The following is a 15,868-nucleotide window of genomic DNA, read 5'->3' as shown; positions in this document are numbered from 1 at the left end:
ATTAAAAAACAATAAGCCTTTTCAGTTTGAACATTTAGTCAACTGAAAAGACATAAGCAGCACTTGTTAAAAGGCAGTGCATCACAATTACTGAGCATGCTGGTTAGAAAAATCGATAAGGCAGAGCTCCTAATATCAGTCAAGCAAAGAAAGAGGCGCTACTCAGATGACAATGGCCCTCTCTCGGTATACTAGCCATTTCAAATCCATTTCTACATATATACAGTAGTGATTACATGCATGTAACGAGATTGTGCGTGATAAGTGATCTTGCTGAGTGGAACAGAATATGATAGTATCAGTTTCAGTTATAAAGCAGGAAGAGAGAGGTCACCTGATCGAGTACTGCCATATTCTGTTTCCATATCATGTTTCATTACAGAGTTAATGTCGTTTACATATATTATCGAAAGTTAAACCTGATTCATTTTACAAGATTAATGTTATGCATTGTAATATGTAGTATGAATCAAGATTGGATCTTTTTTCAAGGTCTATTATTATTTTAAAAGACACATTGATATGCATTTGGTTAACAGTAAGTCTAATGTTATATACACATTCATACACAGATACGCACAGCATGAGACTCAGATTTGCTTAGCCTTTCTCACATTTCTCTCTAGATGACACATTAAGCAGATTAATGAAAGAGCTAAAGCTCATGGAAAACCCATCACACTGTGAAATTACAGTACTCACTAAGGTAAAGTCCCTTTAATTTCTTTTTAGCCTGTGTTTGATGACCAAAAAAAAAAAAAAAACATTAATGCTGGTAATTTCATTGTGTCACATCCCATAAAGCCATATGTATAGAATGCATGCCAAAATCTGCTTTATGTTTTCAAGAAAATTTCAAATGAGGGAGATTTTTCATCAAAAAGCTCTATTTCCACTGCAGGTGTCAACCTGGAGAAATCATAGAGTTTGCAACCGACTCGATCACATGTGGTTACACAAGCTGTGCTCGCACTTCAAATAAAAAAAGTAAGTGTAGCAAGTCAATGCACGTACACACACTATGCGAATAAACAAACACGCACAAATGGACTTCACATGCACAGACTCACGCATGAATTATCTTTGCTTAGCCAGCATGAGTCCATCAATGCCGTTGAGATGTTAAGGAGATGGAGATTTGCATTGGAAATGGGATGGAAATCAGGCAGGGGCAACAGAAGAGTGTAACATGGAGCCAGAACATATATTGTTATATAAAGCAAGCAGAGACCAGTCTGAGATATAAAATAAACTGATAAAGATGAGGGAAGTCAAGAGTGACTTTAATAAATGGGACACTTTTTCTCCTTTAGTACCTTGGTTGTATAAGTATAGTAGATGTTTTTACATGCTTACAGTACTTGACCTGACCTCTGGCCAGTATTGAGCCAGTCACTCTTGTCCAGGTGTTAACAATGTAAACACTGATACATAAACACACCAGGTCCACTGGAACAATCATTCAGTCGGATTATAACGACACAAGTGAATGTGCATGAATAGATAGCCGCTGGCATAACAAGCTTTAAGCTTTAAGGAAAATCCCATAGCAATTCAGGAAAGCATGTAGGAGGAAAATCATGTTTTATGTAAATGTAGCAGCTGCACACCTGCCACTGAAATGACTCGTTTTATTAAAACTTATAAAGGCACGCGAGCTGTGGGGACTTAGGTTCGCTTTAAAACAATAAATGGTTATGCATGGAAATGACTGTTTAGACGTCCCAGTGATATAGCTCATGCCATTAGCTCGTAATAGTTTACCATCCATGGCAATGTAAAATGTTATCTGATATACTCACATCTCCCCCTGCTAATAGAGCTCCATTGGCATCGGCCATGTTCATGTAGTTGTTGTTATTCCCAAACTGCAAAAGAAACAAGAAAGAAAACACGAGTTATTTTAGTCTCTCTGTAGTCAGCTTTATGCAAAAAATAGCAACTGCACATAAATATTCTGCAAACACATTAACTAAAACGTTATTTTGGAGTATCAGGAAGCAGTGCCACTGCTAAACGTTCATTAATTCATTAGTTTATCATTTATGTTCCAACAGCTCTAATGGTAGAACGCAATGCTATTAAGAACTTTTATGTCAAGGTTCGATTCACAAGTAAAACAAATAATCAAAATGTGTAGCACTGTGTATGAAAAAGGTTTTATTCTTTAGTAAGAATGAATCGGGGGGAGAGATAGGTGTGGCTTGCTCTATTTTTGAGAAAATATCTTTGGAGTACAAAGGTGTGGTTAAGTCATATAAGACATAACTGTGTCTGTTAAATAAACGAAATTAGGAGATTGTTATATAGGTAGGGCAGGTTGAGACTCTTTAATAAAATAAATAATAAGAAGAAAGGCAGTATACAGGTCTGAGAATTTGAAAATAGTATGCAAATAAAGGGTGAGGCGATGTGAGATAATGAAATCATGCTGTTTTAAACTTCATCTTGTTTACTGCACAGGCTATCAATGTAGTAGAGTTTTTGTTCTAAATTGAGCTTCTCTTATAATCATTTATATAATCGTTATCCCTCTAAATCAAACACGATAGAAATTTGTTGAAATGGCAGCCATCCTATCTTTCTTCTGAGACACAAACACACTGACAGGTAGGAACAATGGGACTGCAAAATGAGGAATTATGGGTTAGCAGCTGGAGGGCCAGCACAGAGGGCCCTCTATAACCAGACAAATCATGCATACACACACACACACACATTTATATGCACACACATACACACAAACAGTAACCAGAACAGCGAGAAAAAGTCATCTTCACAACAGCCTGAAGGCCATGATTCAACGCTCATCCAACAGCAAGCTTTTGTCTGTTTATAACAAAGTGATTCCTTTAGATGTTACACAACCAGAATTGCCGAAATAAGAGGAAAAAGAGCTTTCTTATCTTATTGTGGAGGGAAAACAATAGCAGAAACAAATTAAGATCAGAGCAAAATGAGAAGAGCATTAATTTATTTTTCCTTTGCTTTGTTCTCTCTCTCCCCCTCATCTTTTTGTTTGAGTGGTTAGTATGCGAATGTAATTACAGAAGGAACTGTAGCTAATCAACTGAGAATGGTATCCATTAATTAGTCTATGCCCTGGAGAGAGAGAGAGAGAGAGAGAGAGAGGGAGAGAGAGAGAGAGAGAGAAAGAGAGATATTTTAAAAGTCTAACCAGCACGCATACACATCTATCCATGCACAATGCAAACATACAAACACAGGCCTGCCGGCAGCTGCAGGTCTTGGAGAGCAGGTGTTTTGGGTTGAAGAAGCCTTTTGGAGTTCTCACCTGGTGCTATATACACTAAAGCACACACGCTCCCTAATACAATACAGCACCATAATGTCAGCAGTATGATGTCTTTCTAAAAATAGAAATGAATAGAAAAATGACCAAAACCACATGCTGTGTTTACTTCACTTTTTCTCAGTCAGGAATACACTGTTTGTTGTAAACCATTGTGATCATATCACAATACTGAACAACACTGTATCCTCAGTGGTGCTGAGTCCCCTATTTCTATCCCTCCTAAGGTGCATTTAATTTATGCATTTGTTTGTTTTTATTTGCTTGCTTTGCTTTTCTGCATTATGAAAAGCAAATACATGCTGCTATAGTCTTTTAGTATTCTGCCATTAGTAGATGAAAAACCAATAGGAAAAAAGCCCTATATTTTTTAGGGTGTCCTGTACTGACACCTCATTAAAGAGAAACAATTACAGCACCTCCTCTACCACCATAAAAATAAGGAGAGAGAGAGAGAGAGAGAGAGAGAGAGAGAGAGAGATCACAAGGCAGATTTTTAGAAAATGGAAAAAGTTCAAGCCTCATTTCATCACTAATGTAAGTCTACATAATACAAACAGTAAGGGTAGAGATGCTTGTGTGTGTGTGTGTGTGTGTGTGTGTGTGTGTGTAGTGTACCAGCCATGCTCCAGGCTTTAAGTTTCATTCACCATTCACCCTGTTTAAAATCCCAATACCTGACTCTCTACCGAACATCACTACTACATGCAGATGCAACTCATGAATATTAATTGAACAAACATTTCTCTCAGACCAATAACAGAGAGAGACAAGAACTGCTGTTTTAAATTACATTTCACCCAATTGTATTTTTTATGAATATATATTCATATAATATAATCAGAAATATAATAAACAAGATAGCTTTTAGGAAACAGAATTTTGAATAGAAATAGGATGCCAGGGTTCATGTCAAGGTGGAATTGAGCCAGATATGATTTTACTTTTACTGACAAATAGTCTTTTTATATTATGTAAAAGAGATGTGATTGTACTGTAGTTTATATGCCTAAACCAAGGTTGTGTGTTTTTATAATGCACTTGAACTTGAACATGTTTTGCTATTATAAATGTGACATAAATAAAACTACAGCACGCTTAAAAGATCTGACTGTTTTTGGACCCCAGTGTCCATAAGGGTCTTATAACCTTGGTCTTTTTTACATAATTTTATGCAAGTGTTTCCAAATGGAAAATAAGCTATTATTACAACATTGAATTCAATAACCCAAGGGAAAAAACAATATTGCAGAACTACGACACGGCACAGAACAAACAGTAAATATCTGCTTGCGAAGACTGTGACCGTGGCCAGCAGTCTGTCTGAAGAATTACTGAGGTAATACAGTCATTATATGCGAGTAGGAGAGTTGGACAAACATAGCACAGCTTGACGCACTCGACAGTTTATTTTAGTATAAAAATATAACAGTTTCTGTTTTTACTAATTTAAAGAAGATGGTTGGAGACCGCTATGATGCACAAATACATACAAATACGACTAAATAAGTGGTATACAGACAAATATAAGCTGCATTACTATACACATCTCACAGGGAGGAAAATTTGTAAACTGACGTCTTTGCTTAGTAGGCCCACACAAAGAGCCTGAAGCAAAACTGTTTTTTATCTACAGGAAGAATCGATCACTAGATGTCTGTTTATTTAAAATCATTACATGAAAGTACAGCACACAGAGAATACAATCATAATCTGCTTTAGACAGCCACCTCATTCTCTCTCACTCTTTAACGCTTTTTATTCTTCTAATACATTCGGCTAGATCCCAAAAAAAACAAGTGTCAGACATGGGTATACAAAGTAATGGATTATATACAAATTACAAGAATTTGCATTAGATTATATCCAGTGCTGCCCTCACACCAGCCTTTACAAACATATCGGGAAGAGAAATACAAAGATGCCAGACACCATTGCCAAAATGAAGTTATATAGCTTCAAGTGGCAACAATGAAATTTGAGAGCTACTCGAGATTTTTCCCACCAGGTAAGTGAAATGAAATGGATCCATAAAACAGTCCTTGATCCTCCACCCACTGAGCTTGTTGCACAGCAGGCATTATATCGCTATAATGACTAAAGAGGGATGACTAAAAGCAAATTATAAAAAGTAAATCTGATAATTAAATATGTGGGTTGATTTGCTAAGTGAATTAATCTTGGGATTTGTTACAATGCTAATTACAGTCCTAATAATAATCATAATATGAATAATAATGTATGACACTAAAGCAAAGACAACACTTTTATTTGTGTTATTCATGCGTTGATGTAAATGTTTTATGTGCTCAGCCCTAATCTATTCGGTCACATATTAAAGTACAGCATGTCACACAAAAATGAGTCGTCATCTACCTTTGCAGCAGCATCTGTTTCTGCTGTGTAAGAGACTTGGACCAGTAAGGCCATTTTGTCTTATCTGCATACCTCAGATAAATGACAGCCCCCCATGCCTTCATGTGTTAAAGTAATAGACCAGCTATGCTATTTGAATCCTTACAGAAAACCTTTAAAGCAGCATTGACTAGCTGAAGCTTCATCTTTGATCTCGCTGGGTACAGCACTTATGGCTTTCTGCCACAGAAAAGCTGGATATACAGTACTGAAACCTTGGATATACAGCAGCTTCAGAGATTCCTTACTTATGCACACACACACATGCACACACAAGTACGCACACACACAAGCATTCCGGTCTCCATGTTTTGAGGGGGCATTCCATAGTCGTAATGGTTTTTATACTGTACTAGCTGTATATTCAATTCCCAAACCCCAACCCTCACAGAAACATTTCTCCTACTTCACATTTTCAAGAAACATCATTCTGTTTGATTGTTTCCTCATGGGGACCTTAAAATGTCCTTAAAATATACTCCTAACTTTTGCTAAATTTTCATTAATCTAGGCTAATTTATATCTATTTGTCTATTACTCTTCATTGTTATTTAAAGGCAGGGTGCATGATCTCTGAAAGCCAATGTTGACATTTGAAATCATCTAAACAATCACGCCCCTACCCCAATAGAATCTGGACCTTCTTTTGATAGACCCGCCCCACACATACGCAACCCAGGCAACTATGTCGTTTAGTAGACACGCACCTTACTGCTGATTGGCTACAAGTGTGTTTTGGTAGTCGGCCCAACTCGTTTTTCAGAAATCGTGCACTCCGCCTTTAACATTATTTCATTTATTAACTATTTTAAAGGTGTAGTTCACCCAAAAATAAGAATTCTGTCATCATTTACAAGATATTTTGAGTAATGTTAATAAACCGATCAGAGCCCCCATTGACAAAAATATTAATAAAGGGTTGAAACAGCATGAGAGTGAGCAAATTATGACAGAATTTTCATTTTTGGGTGAACTGTCCCTTTAAGAAACTGGAAATTGAAAAATGTGAAAAAGTAGAAACAGTTAGTGACCATTAAACAATATTAATAAGTTAAATGTTGTAAAAGAATTTAATGTTCACGAACCTTACCATAAAGTGCACCATATGAAAACATTACGTTAAAGTATAAAATTCAGTCAGCAAATCTAGCACAGCAGTATTGTTTATTTTTGCAACATAAATTCAAACAGCATTAGTTTGTGTGTTTAATCCCTATACACACTGTATACGTCCTGTGCGGTGGATACATTGCACTGTTTCTCTAAGTCTGTGAAACACAAACTGTTAAGAGCCGACTCGTACATCAGCTCATTATTCTACAGAATACTCCACCATATTAAACAAATGGATCAGCCTACAGCTGCAGAGAGGAGCCTGCGTGAGGGGCCAGAGGTTATTGTCTAATTTAAATCTTGGCTGTATTCCCAGGCCAGTGCCACATTCCAATTTGCGGCCGTGTAGCCTGGCGCCACTGACAGGAGCCTTTCTGAAAACACAGTTATGGCCGCCCTCCAGAAATGTGTCGAGAAACCGAGCAATCAACAGGTTGTGAAAGATTAACAGTGCAGTTGGTTTAAATTAGCTCAAATAATGAAAATGTTAAAATATTGATGACTAGCTTATAGGTTTTCTGCCTGTTGCATTTACACGCCGCTGTATGGAAATGCAGGTCCTGCTCTCAGGTAGCAAAGACAAACCGAGCACCAGGCTTCATGCAAAAAATAAAATGAACAGCTAGAGCCATTCAATTTTCAATACAAGCTCAATTCCATCTGAATACTCTCCCATTATGTTTACACCTGAACTGTCATCTTACATTCAGCATTTCAAAGGAAAGCTAAGATTATCATGGCAGTGCTGCGGATATTACAATACCTAATCTTTCCTATTCACTTCTGGTCATTATGGTGACACTTTGAGAGCCCTGGAACAAAAGAGTACTAAGGATTTGCACAGATATGCCCTAAAATTATTCCGCTCTTGAAGAAAGGGTGACGGCAGACGGATCAAAGAGAAACAGAAATAAAACTGGGAATTACTGGAACCGTGCCACATCTTTAAAAGGGTTTCTTTGTGATGTGGATGGAGAGAACTGAAGTTTTTAAGAGAAAGGAAGAGACAGTGAAAATTATCATTTGTGAGGTGCTACAATTACAACAACAAACATGTCTCAAACTGTCCACCAATGTGCATCACTCACAAAGGCACCTGTACAAACATCTGACCTTAAACGGCCATGTTTACTGTACACCAACATGCATAATAATCGTAGAAGTACAAATATAGTACAAAAAATGTAAATATACCGCCAAATGGCATTTAACTCTTTCCCTGCCATTTACGAGTTAACTTGTCAATTAAGAAAAACGCGTCCCTGCCAATGACGAGTATTTCCGGCTTTCCAGATTACCACTATTTTCCACCAGGTGGTGCTCTTCTGCATCTTATAAAACCTGGCAGTTTCGCCCAGGGCAAACAGCTGTATGTCACAAAAATGGAATTATCAAATTTTGTGTTTTTAAAGAAACATACCCATATTTGAGAGGTGATAAAAAGAGAACTACTTTTCGTTTGTTTGAAAGCAGAGGGTCTGTTCTTTCATTTGATATATTGCATGTTTATATATTTTAAGAAGAACATTTTCTGGAAGGCATTAAACTTTTGTGAAAATTATGAAAAATGCTGGCGCTGGCTGGCAACTAAAAAAAAAAACGTTGGCGGGGAAAGAGTTAAATAAACAGCCGTCTTGTGGCTAATAAATGAAACGTTTTTATGTGTTTATGTGTGTTCTAGTGACTTAAGCAATTGCCTAAACTTTGTTGATAATTACGGTTCAGAAAAACTACAGTCTTTGTGTGCCATCTCACCCCATTTTACAGTAAGAACCCTTAAAATGGGGTCAACACAAATCCTATATTTGAGTTGACCTCTGTTATAGGCCAAACAGGAGAAGCGCTGCACTAAAATAATACAGCGTGCAAAGCACACAAAGCATTCCACAGGCCGACTATCATTCACAACACATGCAGACACTGTCCACCTCCATCTGTCTTCATTAGGTCAGTGTTTGACCCGTTTCTCTGCGTCTGAGAGGTCTTCGGGGACCTCCCGTGTACTCCTAACACTGTCCGCTTGGATATTTTAAAAGCAGCAACCTTACAACAGCATGGCTAGCCAATTTAGCACAACAGCAGGTCCAGCACAGACAATGGTGAGAAGCTAATCTCAAGCAAAGAGATGATCTGGCATGGATTGAAGCTGAGGATGCTGGGAAAAAGAGATTGAGTTCACTGTCTCTTGGAGAGGGGTGCTAAAGAGATGCTGTTTACTCGTGTATTTACACATAAAGGATTAAGTCTTGTTTTCAGGCAGATCAAACCCGGAGGTCTGATGTTCTGAATAGAGACCGTGCCGGTCTTTGACTCTAAAGCATTTTCTAAAGATATCCACTGTTATGCTTATTAATCCTTAACCCCTTAAAGTTACAATGTACCATGGGAGGAAGACTGGGACAAAAAACTTCCTCAAATACAACAACTCGAAACCAAAAAGCTAAAAGCTAAACTAATGTCACATATCTTTGAAAAGCTGTGATTTGAATGATGTAAAGCCTTTTTCAGGAATGCTAAGGGGTAATCTAATGTTTATCCACCAGGAACACTTACTTAAAGGAGGGACTAAGCCAAGATAAACATCTGTATATTTGAACTTTAATTTATGTCATTTTACTCGCCGCAAACAAGACAAATTTTTCAATTACAAGGATAATTGCACAGGATGGTTTATTGCTTCTTTTCTTTGTAAATCACAGATTTTAATTCCAAGCAGTTTGTTTGTGGTGAGCCTATTCTCCAGACACAGACAAAAAACCTCCAAATCGACAACGCTAAAGATGCAAGCAGTTTTATTTTCATTCACGTCTCCCACTCATCTTGACTTTCCAATTAAAATCAGAGTGACTGATTGAGTATAATCGTAGCCAGAGGCATGACGTTTAAACACTGGCAGATTTGCTGTCAGTGTGGACTTGTCATGTACAACAAAGCATGTTTAAAGCATAATTGAGGCCAGATGGCTGAATCGGGTGCCAAGACAGGCAGGCAGTCCATATGCATGTCCACAGAGTATCAGTATGACTGTAATCAAGAATCGCACAAGTGTCTGTCAGGCAAGACTTTTCTACTTGGTGTACTGTTGGTGTATGCACACAAGGTTCATTGCTCCTCGTCGATGCAATAGAAGCTTTCAATTGAAGTACTTCTTTAGTTATTTAGACATATAGTCTTTGGTTTTTTTACCGACATGCTCTTGAACTAGCATAAAGCATAAAGTGCATGTTTGTGAGATCACCGCACCGCTTTCAGATGAAAATAATAAATCTTCTTCCTGTGAGTTATCTACAATGCTTGTGATCTGTCAGTTATAATCGGTTACTATAGACCCCTTCACAGTTTACGTCACAGCAGGCGGTTCCCACTGAGCATGTCGGGGTCAGAAAAGTCATTACAGCAGATTGAGTTGCGTATTATTATTCGTATTATATCATCAAAATGCCTACTTGCGTCGTGGGCTTTGAAAGTCGAACCAGGTCTGCCATTAAGTTTTTCGGGATTCCTGCAGAATCTCAAAAAGAGCAACATCTGTGGCTGCCAGCAATTAAACGTTCAGACTGGGACAATGCAAAGTTCAAAGAGGCTTGTGTTTGTAGTGCTCACTTCATTTCAGGTAAGTCATCATTTTTCAGCCCTGTTAGATTAAACTAGAAAGCCTAAATGGTATGAACAGTTTGATCCCATGCTGCACCGATAGTCATTCAATGTTTACTGAAGGGGTCTATAAGTCAGATAATAAAGTCTTCGGAAAATAACAGTATGGCAATAAAATCCAGTAAGGAATGACGATGAACGATCGAGTTACGCAGCAATTTCCCATCAATAGTCTAAAACGAACTATTTATTAGATGACCACAAATACGTTGGTAGAATTTTCCGCCAAGTTCCCTGAATTATGACTGACGTCGAAGCAAAACATTAAGCATCCCTTCATATTATTCTGTGACAAGAATAATATTATAAACACCCTCGTAAAGTCCAAATAGTCCACGTAATCCCATCTGGGTAATTTTGCAGTGAACACTCTGGCATCGTTTCAGTAAACTTTTCAGCCAGTAACAGCATTAATCTTTCTCATCCAATCGACAGGACCGGCAGAACATCTGGCCGAGTGCCTTCGCCATCACACTTTATGAATTACACAGAAATAGGATATAACATCGCGCGTGGTCCAAAACATACAGGCAATGCTCTAGGGTCTAATTTATCATTGTTATTCAAGTGCTTGCTCACCTCACACTTAAAACAAAATCCTTCTAGATTCTAATTAAGCTCTAAGGTACCTCCCAAGGGTTCTGCTTTGGCAAAGAAAAGCACTTTGATTTATGTAGCACTTTGTTGTTAGCGCTTCAGGCCTGCCTGTTGCGAACACGCCGGTGATAAATATGAGCATAGACCAATTACTCATATTTGTTAATTAACTCCTGCTAACAATGTTTTCCTCCACAATGTAATGAAAACACAGCAGATTGAACACAAATATGCCCCATTATTTCATGTCTCCACCTACATGCAATTAAGATGAAAATAATTTGCTGCCACGGAGCCCTCGCTGCGAGGGGAAATTTCCACGGCATACCAAATAAAGGCAGTTTAGCCGGCACGAGCGGCAATCATATGGAACTGATAGGTTTTAAATGCTGTAATTAGCTCTCAACCTTATGGCTGTCCGACTGCATCCGCTAATGTGTGAATGCGTGCGCTTGTGAATTACTCCAAATATCACAGCTCTCTTTTATAGTCTTTTAGCTTCAGTTACACGTTCTCGCTTGCTCTCATACAATCTGAGGAATCATGTATTAATTGATAGCATTCTGCAGGACTACTGGATTGAGAACAAAGATGTTAACATAGAGGTCTCGCATGCCAAGGCTGAGAGCTCCGATGTAACCTATAAGGCTATATCAGATCCTTATATGAACACCGTTTGTTGTTTTCATAGACTTAACAGCCTGGAATGTTACTATACTGAAGAGATATCATTTATGTGCTCATTCAACAAAGATTAGACGGATCATAATTCGCTCTCACGTAGAACAAAATGGCTGTGGATGTCAAACGGTATCCGAGTTTGGCTAGGACTTCACCCTATCGACTAATTAGTAGCGATCATAGCCGTCTTTTACACAGCGGTGGTCGTTGAAGCTCGCTGAGCTCAGTAATACACTGAGCTCCTGTGTAAACAGAGCTTTAGAGATACCAGTCTCCAGTGCACTGACATGTGGCTTAAGAGAGCATGGGGAGATGAATGCTTTCATACAAGGTTTATCAGGGTGAGTGAGAGGGGTAATGATCCTAAAACAATATACCATTGAGAATTTACTAAAGGGTTTTACAGTGTGCAGGACTCAGAGTTTACTGTCCAGCAGTCCAATCCAACAGATGCTAACGCTGCAGTAACATTTGGTGACCCAGTGCATAAGTGGACAGACTGTATGCTTATATGATACGCACACATGCAAGCATAAAATGCATTAAACAAAAGAATGGATGTTTATCCATGAAGAACTCAGATGCAAAGATGCTAAACGGCACCTCTTTTAAAAATGAGATAATGATATTTACCGAATGCTCTCGGTATGTATTAAACATTCATCTACATTTGCTTCAAATCCACAAAATCCCAGCCTTAGGTTCTTCAGAAATACTGCTTTGTTGGCAGAATCCGTTAAATGCCATAGTGAAATGCCAAAGTCCTGGGAACATAAGTTTGTGAATAATAACATGCATGTCGCGGTGCAACCTTTTTTTTTTACCCGGGTAAAGGAGGTTTACAGAAAATATTAGGAAATTGACCAAAGTTTTGAGAATTTTGAAGTTTTGAGAGTGATTTGTGAGTTTTTTTGAACTGGAGATTTGTTCTATGTACTTTGATGGTTTTGCAGTGAGAAACAGTCAAATTTGTACCACTTAAATGACTAAATACCAATTAAATGACTAAAGTGACATTGTAAATAAAAGAATATTTTGATGCAGGTTTCCCAAAAACCTGCCATTGGTCTGATAAACAGGTAGTAAACCCACGTCTTCTGTTAAATGCTGCGATGTTAGAATACAGCTAGTAGTAGCACAATAAAACAAGAAAAACATGTTAACATAATATCTCTATTTGGAACCAAACTCTTTAAATCTACCAGCAAATGGCTACCTAATCTAGTCTCTGCATATTCAAGTCTTATCGGTCAAATACACAATCATACACACTTACAGTACGACACGCAGAACGAAATGCTTGGTGCGACCCTATTCAACTGGTGTAGGATCAAGTTTTATAACCTAAGAAAGGTCACATCACATCTTACCATAAGAAGATGTCAGTTATATGTGACAGTTTAGTAGGGTTTTGAAACAGAAATGCTACTAGTCACAACAAACCTGTAAACCATTCAGCCGTTTTTATTGAAAATGATCAGAAATAAAACAGGGTCTATACTAAAACTGATCTTTTATTTATACAAGACAAGTTTCACTCTGGTGGATATAAAAACAATTCCCAACAATTCTGTTCTAATGAACTAACCTTACTTACACACTGCAAAAAAAGTCTTTCTTACTTAGTATTTTTTTCTTGTTTTCAGTAGAAATTTCTAAAAATTTAATTAAATTTGAACTCAAGACAAGCAAAAACATCTCCCAATGGGTTGAGAAAAAAAAGTCTAAAAAAGTTTTTTTTCTTAAAAACTTAATTTAAGCAAAAATTTCTCACCACATTGGCAAATAATTTTGCTTGTTTTAAGCACAAATTCACTTACATTGTATAGTTTTTGTCTAAAAACTAGACTTATTTTCTTAGGTCATTTTGCTCATCAAGTTTTAGATATTTCTACTGAAAAAAAGACAAAAATACTAAGTAAGAAAGTCGTTTTTGCAGTGTACCACGGGCGTGTTGAATGCTTTATTCTGATTGGCTGAGAAATGCTCCATGGGCGTTGATATTTTTCTGTAAACTGCACACAAATGTCTTAAAAATAGGCACCAGAGCAATGTTTGTGGTAACCGTGGTATAAGCAGAATAATTGAAAATAATGTGGTGTAACTGCACGACGCAGCATTACCACCTCGGGTGTGCAATATTTTCTTATAATTCAACAGCCCGTCGTCAATTATTCCTTACGTAACACCTTATAATACTTTTTTTCATTGTTCACTTCTCAGCTAATGGAGAGAGAATGAGAGACGCGGTAGATAAAGAGGTGTGATGATTGAGAGGAGAAGACGGGCTTCAATTTACATCATGGACCGAACAAAGGACGAGCCGGTGAGAGTGAATATTGTGTGACAGCAGATTAGCAGTAATAAAAGAATCAAAATGTTCATGTGATGAGTTACATACCACACAGTTCTCCTTAAAACCCTGTGATCTCCTCACTTCATGGGTAGTTGAAGGCTGTCACAGGTATTCACATCTAAGAAGCTAAAAGCGCTGCTTCTTTTCACTCAACATAATTTTTGAGGATCCTGTGCAGAAGTGAATATCAAGTTTATCCTTAATTCTGAGAGGAAAATATCTGCAACTATACTGTAACTTCCAAATATTTTGATTTAACAAGTCAGGTAGCACAACATTATTATCTTGTTTATGCAAACAGAATATCTGAGCTACTGTCTATAAAGGCCCCTGTGAGGAACAAAGTTAACCAAAATATTCCTCTTGTCCTATAAGTGAAAGGGAAATATTTGCAAATGTATGGTAATACCCATACTTGGAATGTGACCTCTGTATGTAACCCATCCATTGAGTAGTGAACATGCATTTTCACTGCGCTCCTGGGAGCAATGGGCACAAGTTGCTCAAGGGCACCTCAGTCGCAACCGTGAGCCTCAAACCGGCAACTCTCGGATTACAAGCCCGACTCTCAAACCACTAGGCTACGACTGCCCACCGCCCCTGTTAGTGTCAGTCAAAGTCAGTACTCAATTTTATTTCTCCCTAAATGTACTTACTTAGAAGTTTCTCAAACCTCCAAAACACACTGGCATTAACTCTCTTTCTGCACACTCCAGATGGAGGCCAGCTGCTGAAGTCTCCAACAGAACTTTATTAGAGGCTAAACGCAACATGCAATCACACTTTAGAAGAGACTGCAGACTGGTGTTTCTCCTCCGAGGCTTATAAAAGACCCATCAGCAATGAAGCAATCACTGTACAATTTCGGGAAAGTGTATACAAAGCATTCACTCTCCAGTTTTAATATGCATATGAAATAAATATCATCAGCTGGCTCAGCAGTGAGAAAAACCATATGGTTGGTGGCTCTACAGAAAAACGAACACAGCTTCGCATTTTCTCCTTTTCATTCTTTTCTCTTGTGGGACCTTATCTTTTACAAGCGTCAAACGTAGAACAGGTGTCGTAACAAGTGACAACAAATGAACGTCCACTGCACCATCTTAATATGAGGAAAAGCTCTTCTGCACAGTGCAAATCCGTATGACTTTTATTGCAAGAGAAAATACGCTGTCACGGGCATGATAACAATTTCATGGTTGGTGAATCGGATAGGAAGAGCAAAACGTGTGAGAGGTCCTTTTCTCTCTCCTCTGTCTGTGATACAGCATCATTCCACATGCTAGTCAAATGATTAATTGCCCTGGGTTGTTCTGTCAAGCACAATTTAAACGAGTCGGCATGTCAGCACAAGCTTCCAGCCTTTGGAAAGCAATATAATGCTATAGAACAAAGCCACGTTCCTGTACTGCCCCAGGCATGGGAGACAATGACGGGTCTTTTGCTTAAACCGAGTCCAAAATAAACAGCAGAGAATTATATTTAGAATCTTATTTCGATGATGTGCTAATGTAAACACATACGCATCAAATCCAATCACGATGATAAAGAGATGGCAAAGTGAGAAAGAGTAAAACAGACGAGAGATAAGGCACTCTGTAGTAGAGTTTTATTTAACATACATTACAGAGAATTACATTCCCATGCAAAACAAAGAGTCTTTTCTCTTATCAGTCTAATGCCCCCATATAAAGATCCAATTAAAATTCAGAGAAAAAGAAAGACAGAGAAAGAGAGAG

General features: G+C 38.0%; 1 protein-coding gene across 3 annotated transcripts in view; it reads right to left on the bottom strand.

Annotated features, from left to right (window-relative positions):
* The window catches only part of tox3 (TOX high mobility group box family member 3), a 191,120-nt gene that overhangs the window by 18,635 nt on the left and 156,617 nt on the right, over nt 1-15,868 (bottom strand). For all 3 annotated transcript variants that reach the window (XM_055205612.2, XM_055205630.2, XM_055205604.2), the window contains one exon: nt 1,803-1,868. In XM_055205612.2, the coding sequence (XP_055061587.2) occupies nt 1,803-1,868 (66 nt within the window). The remainder of the gene's footprint in view (nt 1-1,802; nt 1,869-15,868) is intronic.

The sequence above is a fragment of the Misgurnus anguillicaudatus genome, chromosome 21 (assembly GCF_027580225.2).
Source record: "Misgurnus anguillicaudatus chromosome 21, ASM2758022v2, whole genome shotgun sequence".
Taxonomy (NCBI): Eukaryota; Metazoa; Chordata; class Actinopteri; order Cypriniformes; family Cobitidae; genus Misgurnus; species Misgurnus anguillicaudatus.
This window is presented reverse-complemented; position numbering and strand designations above follow the sequence as displayed.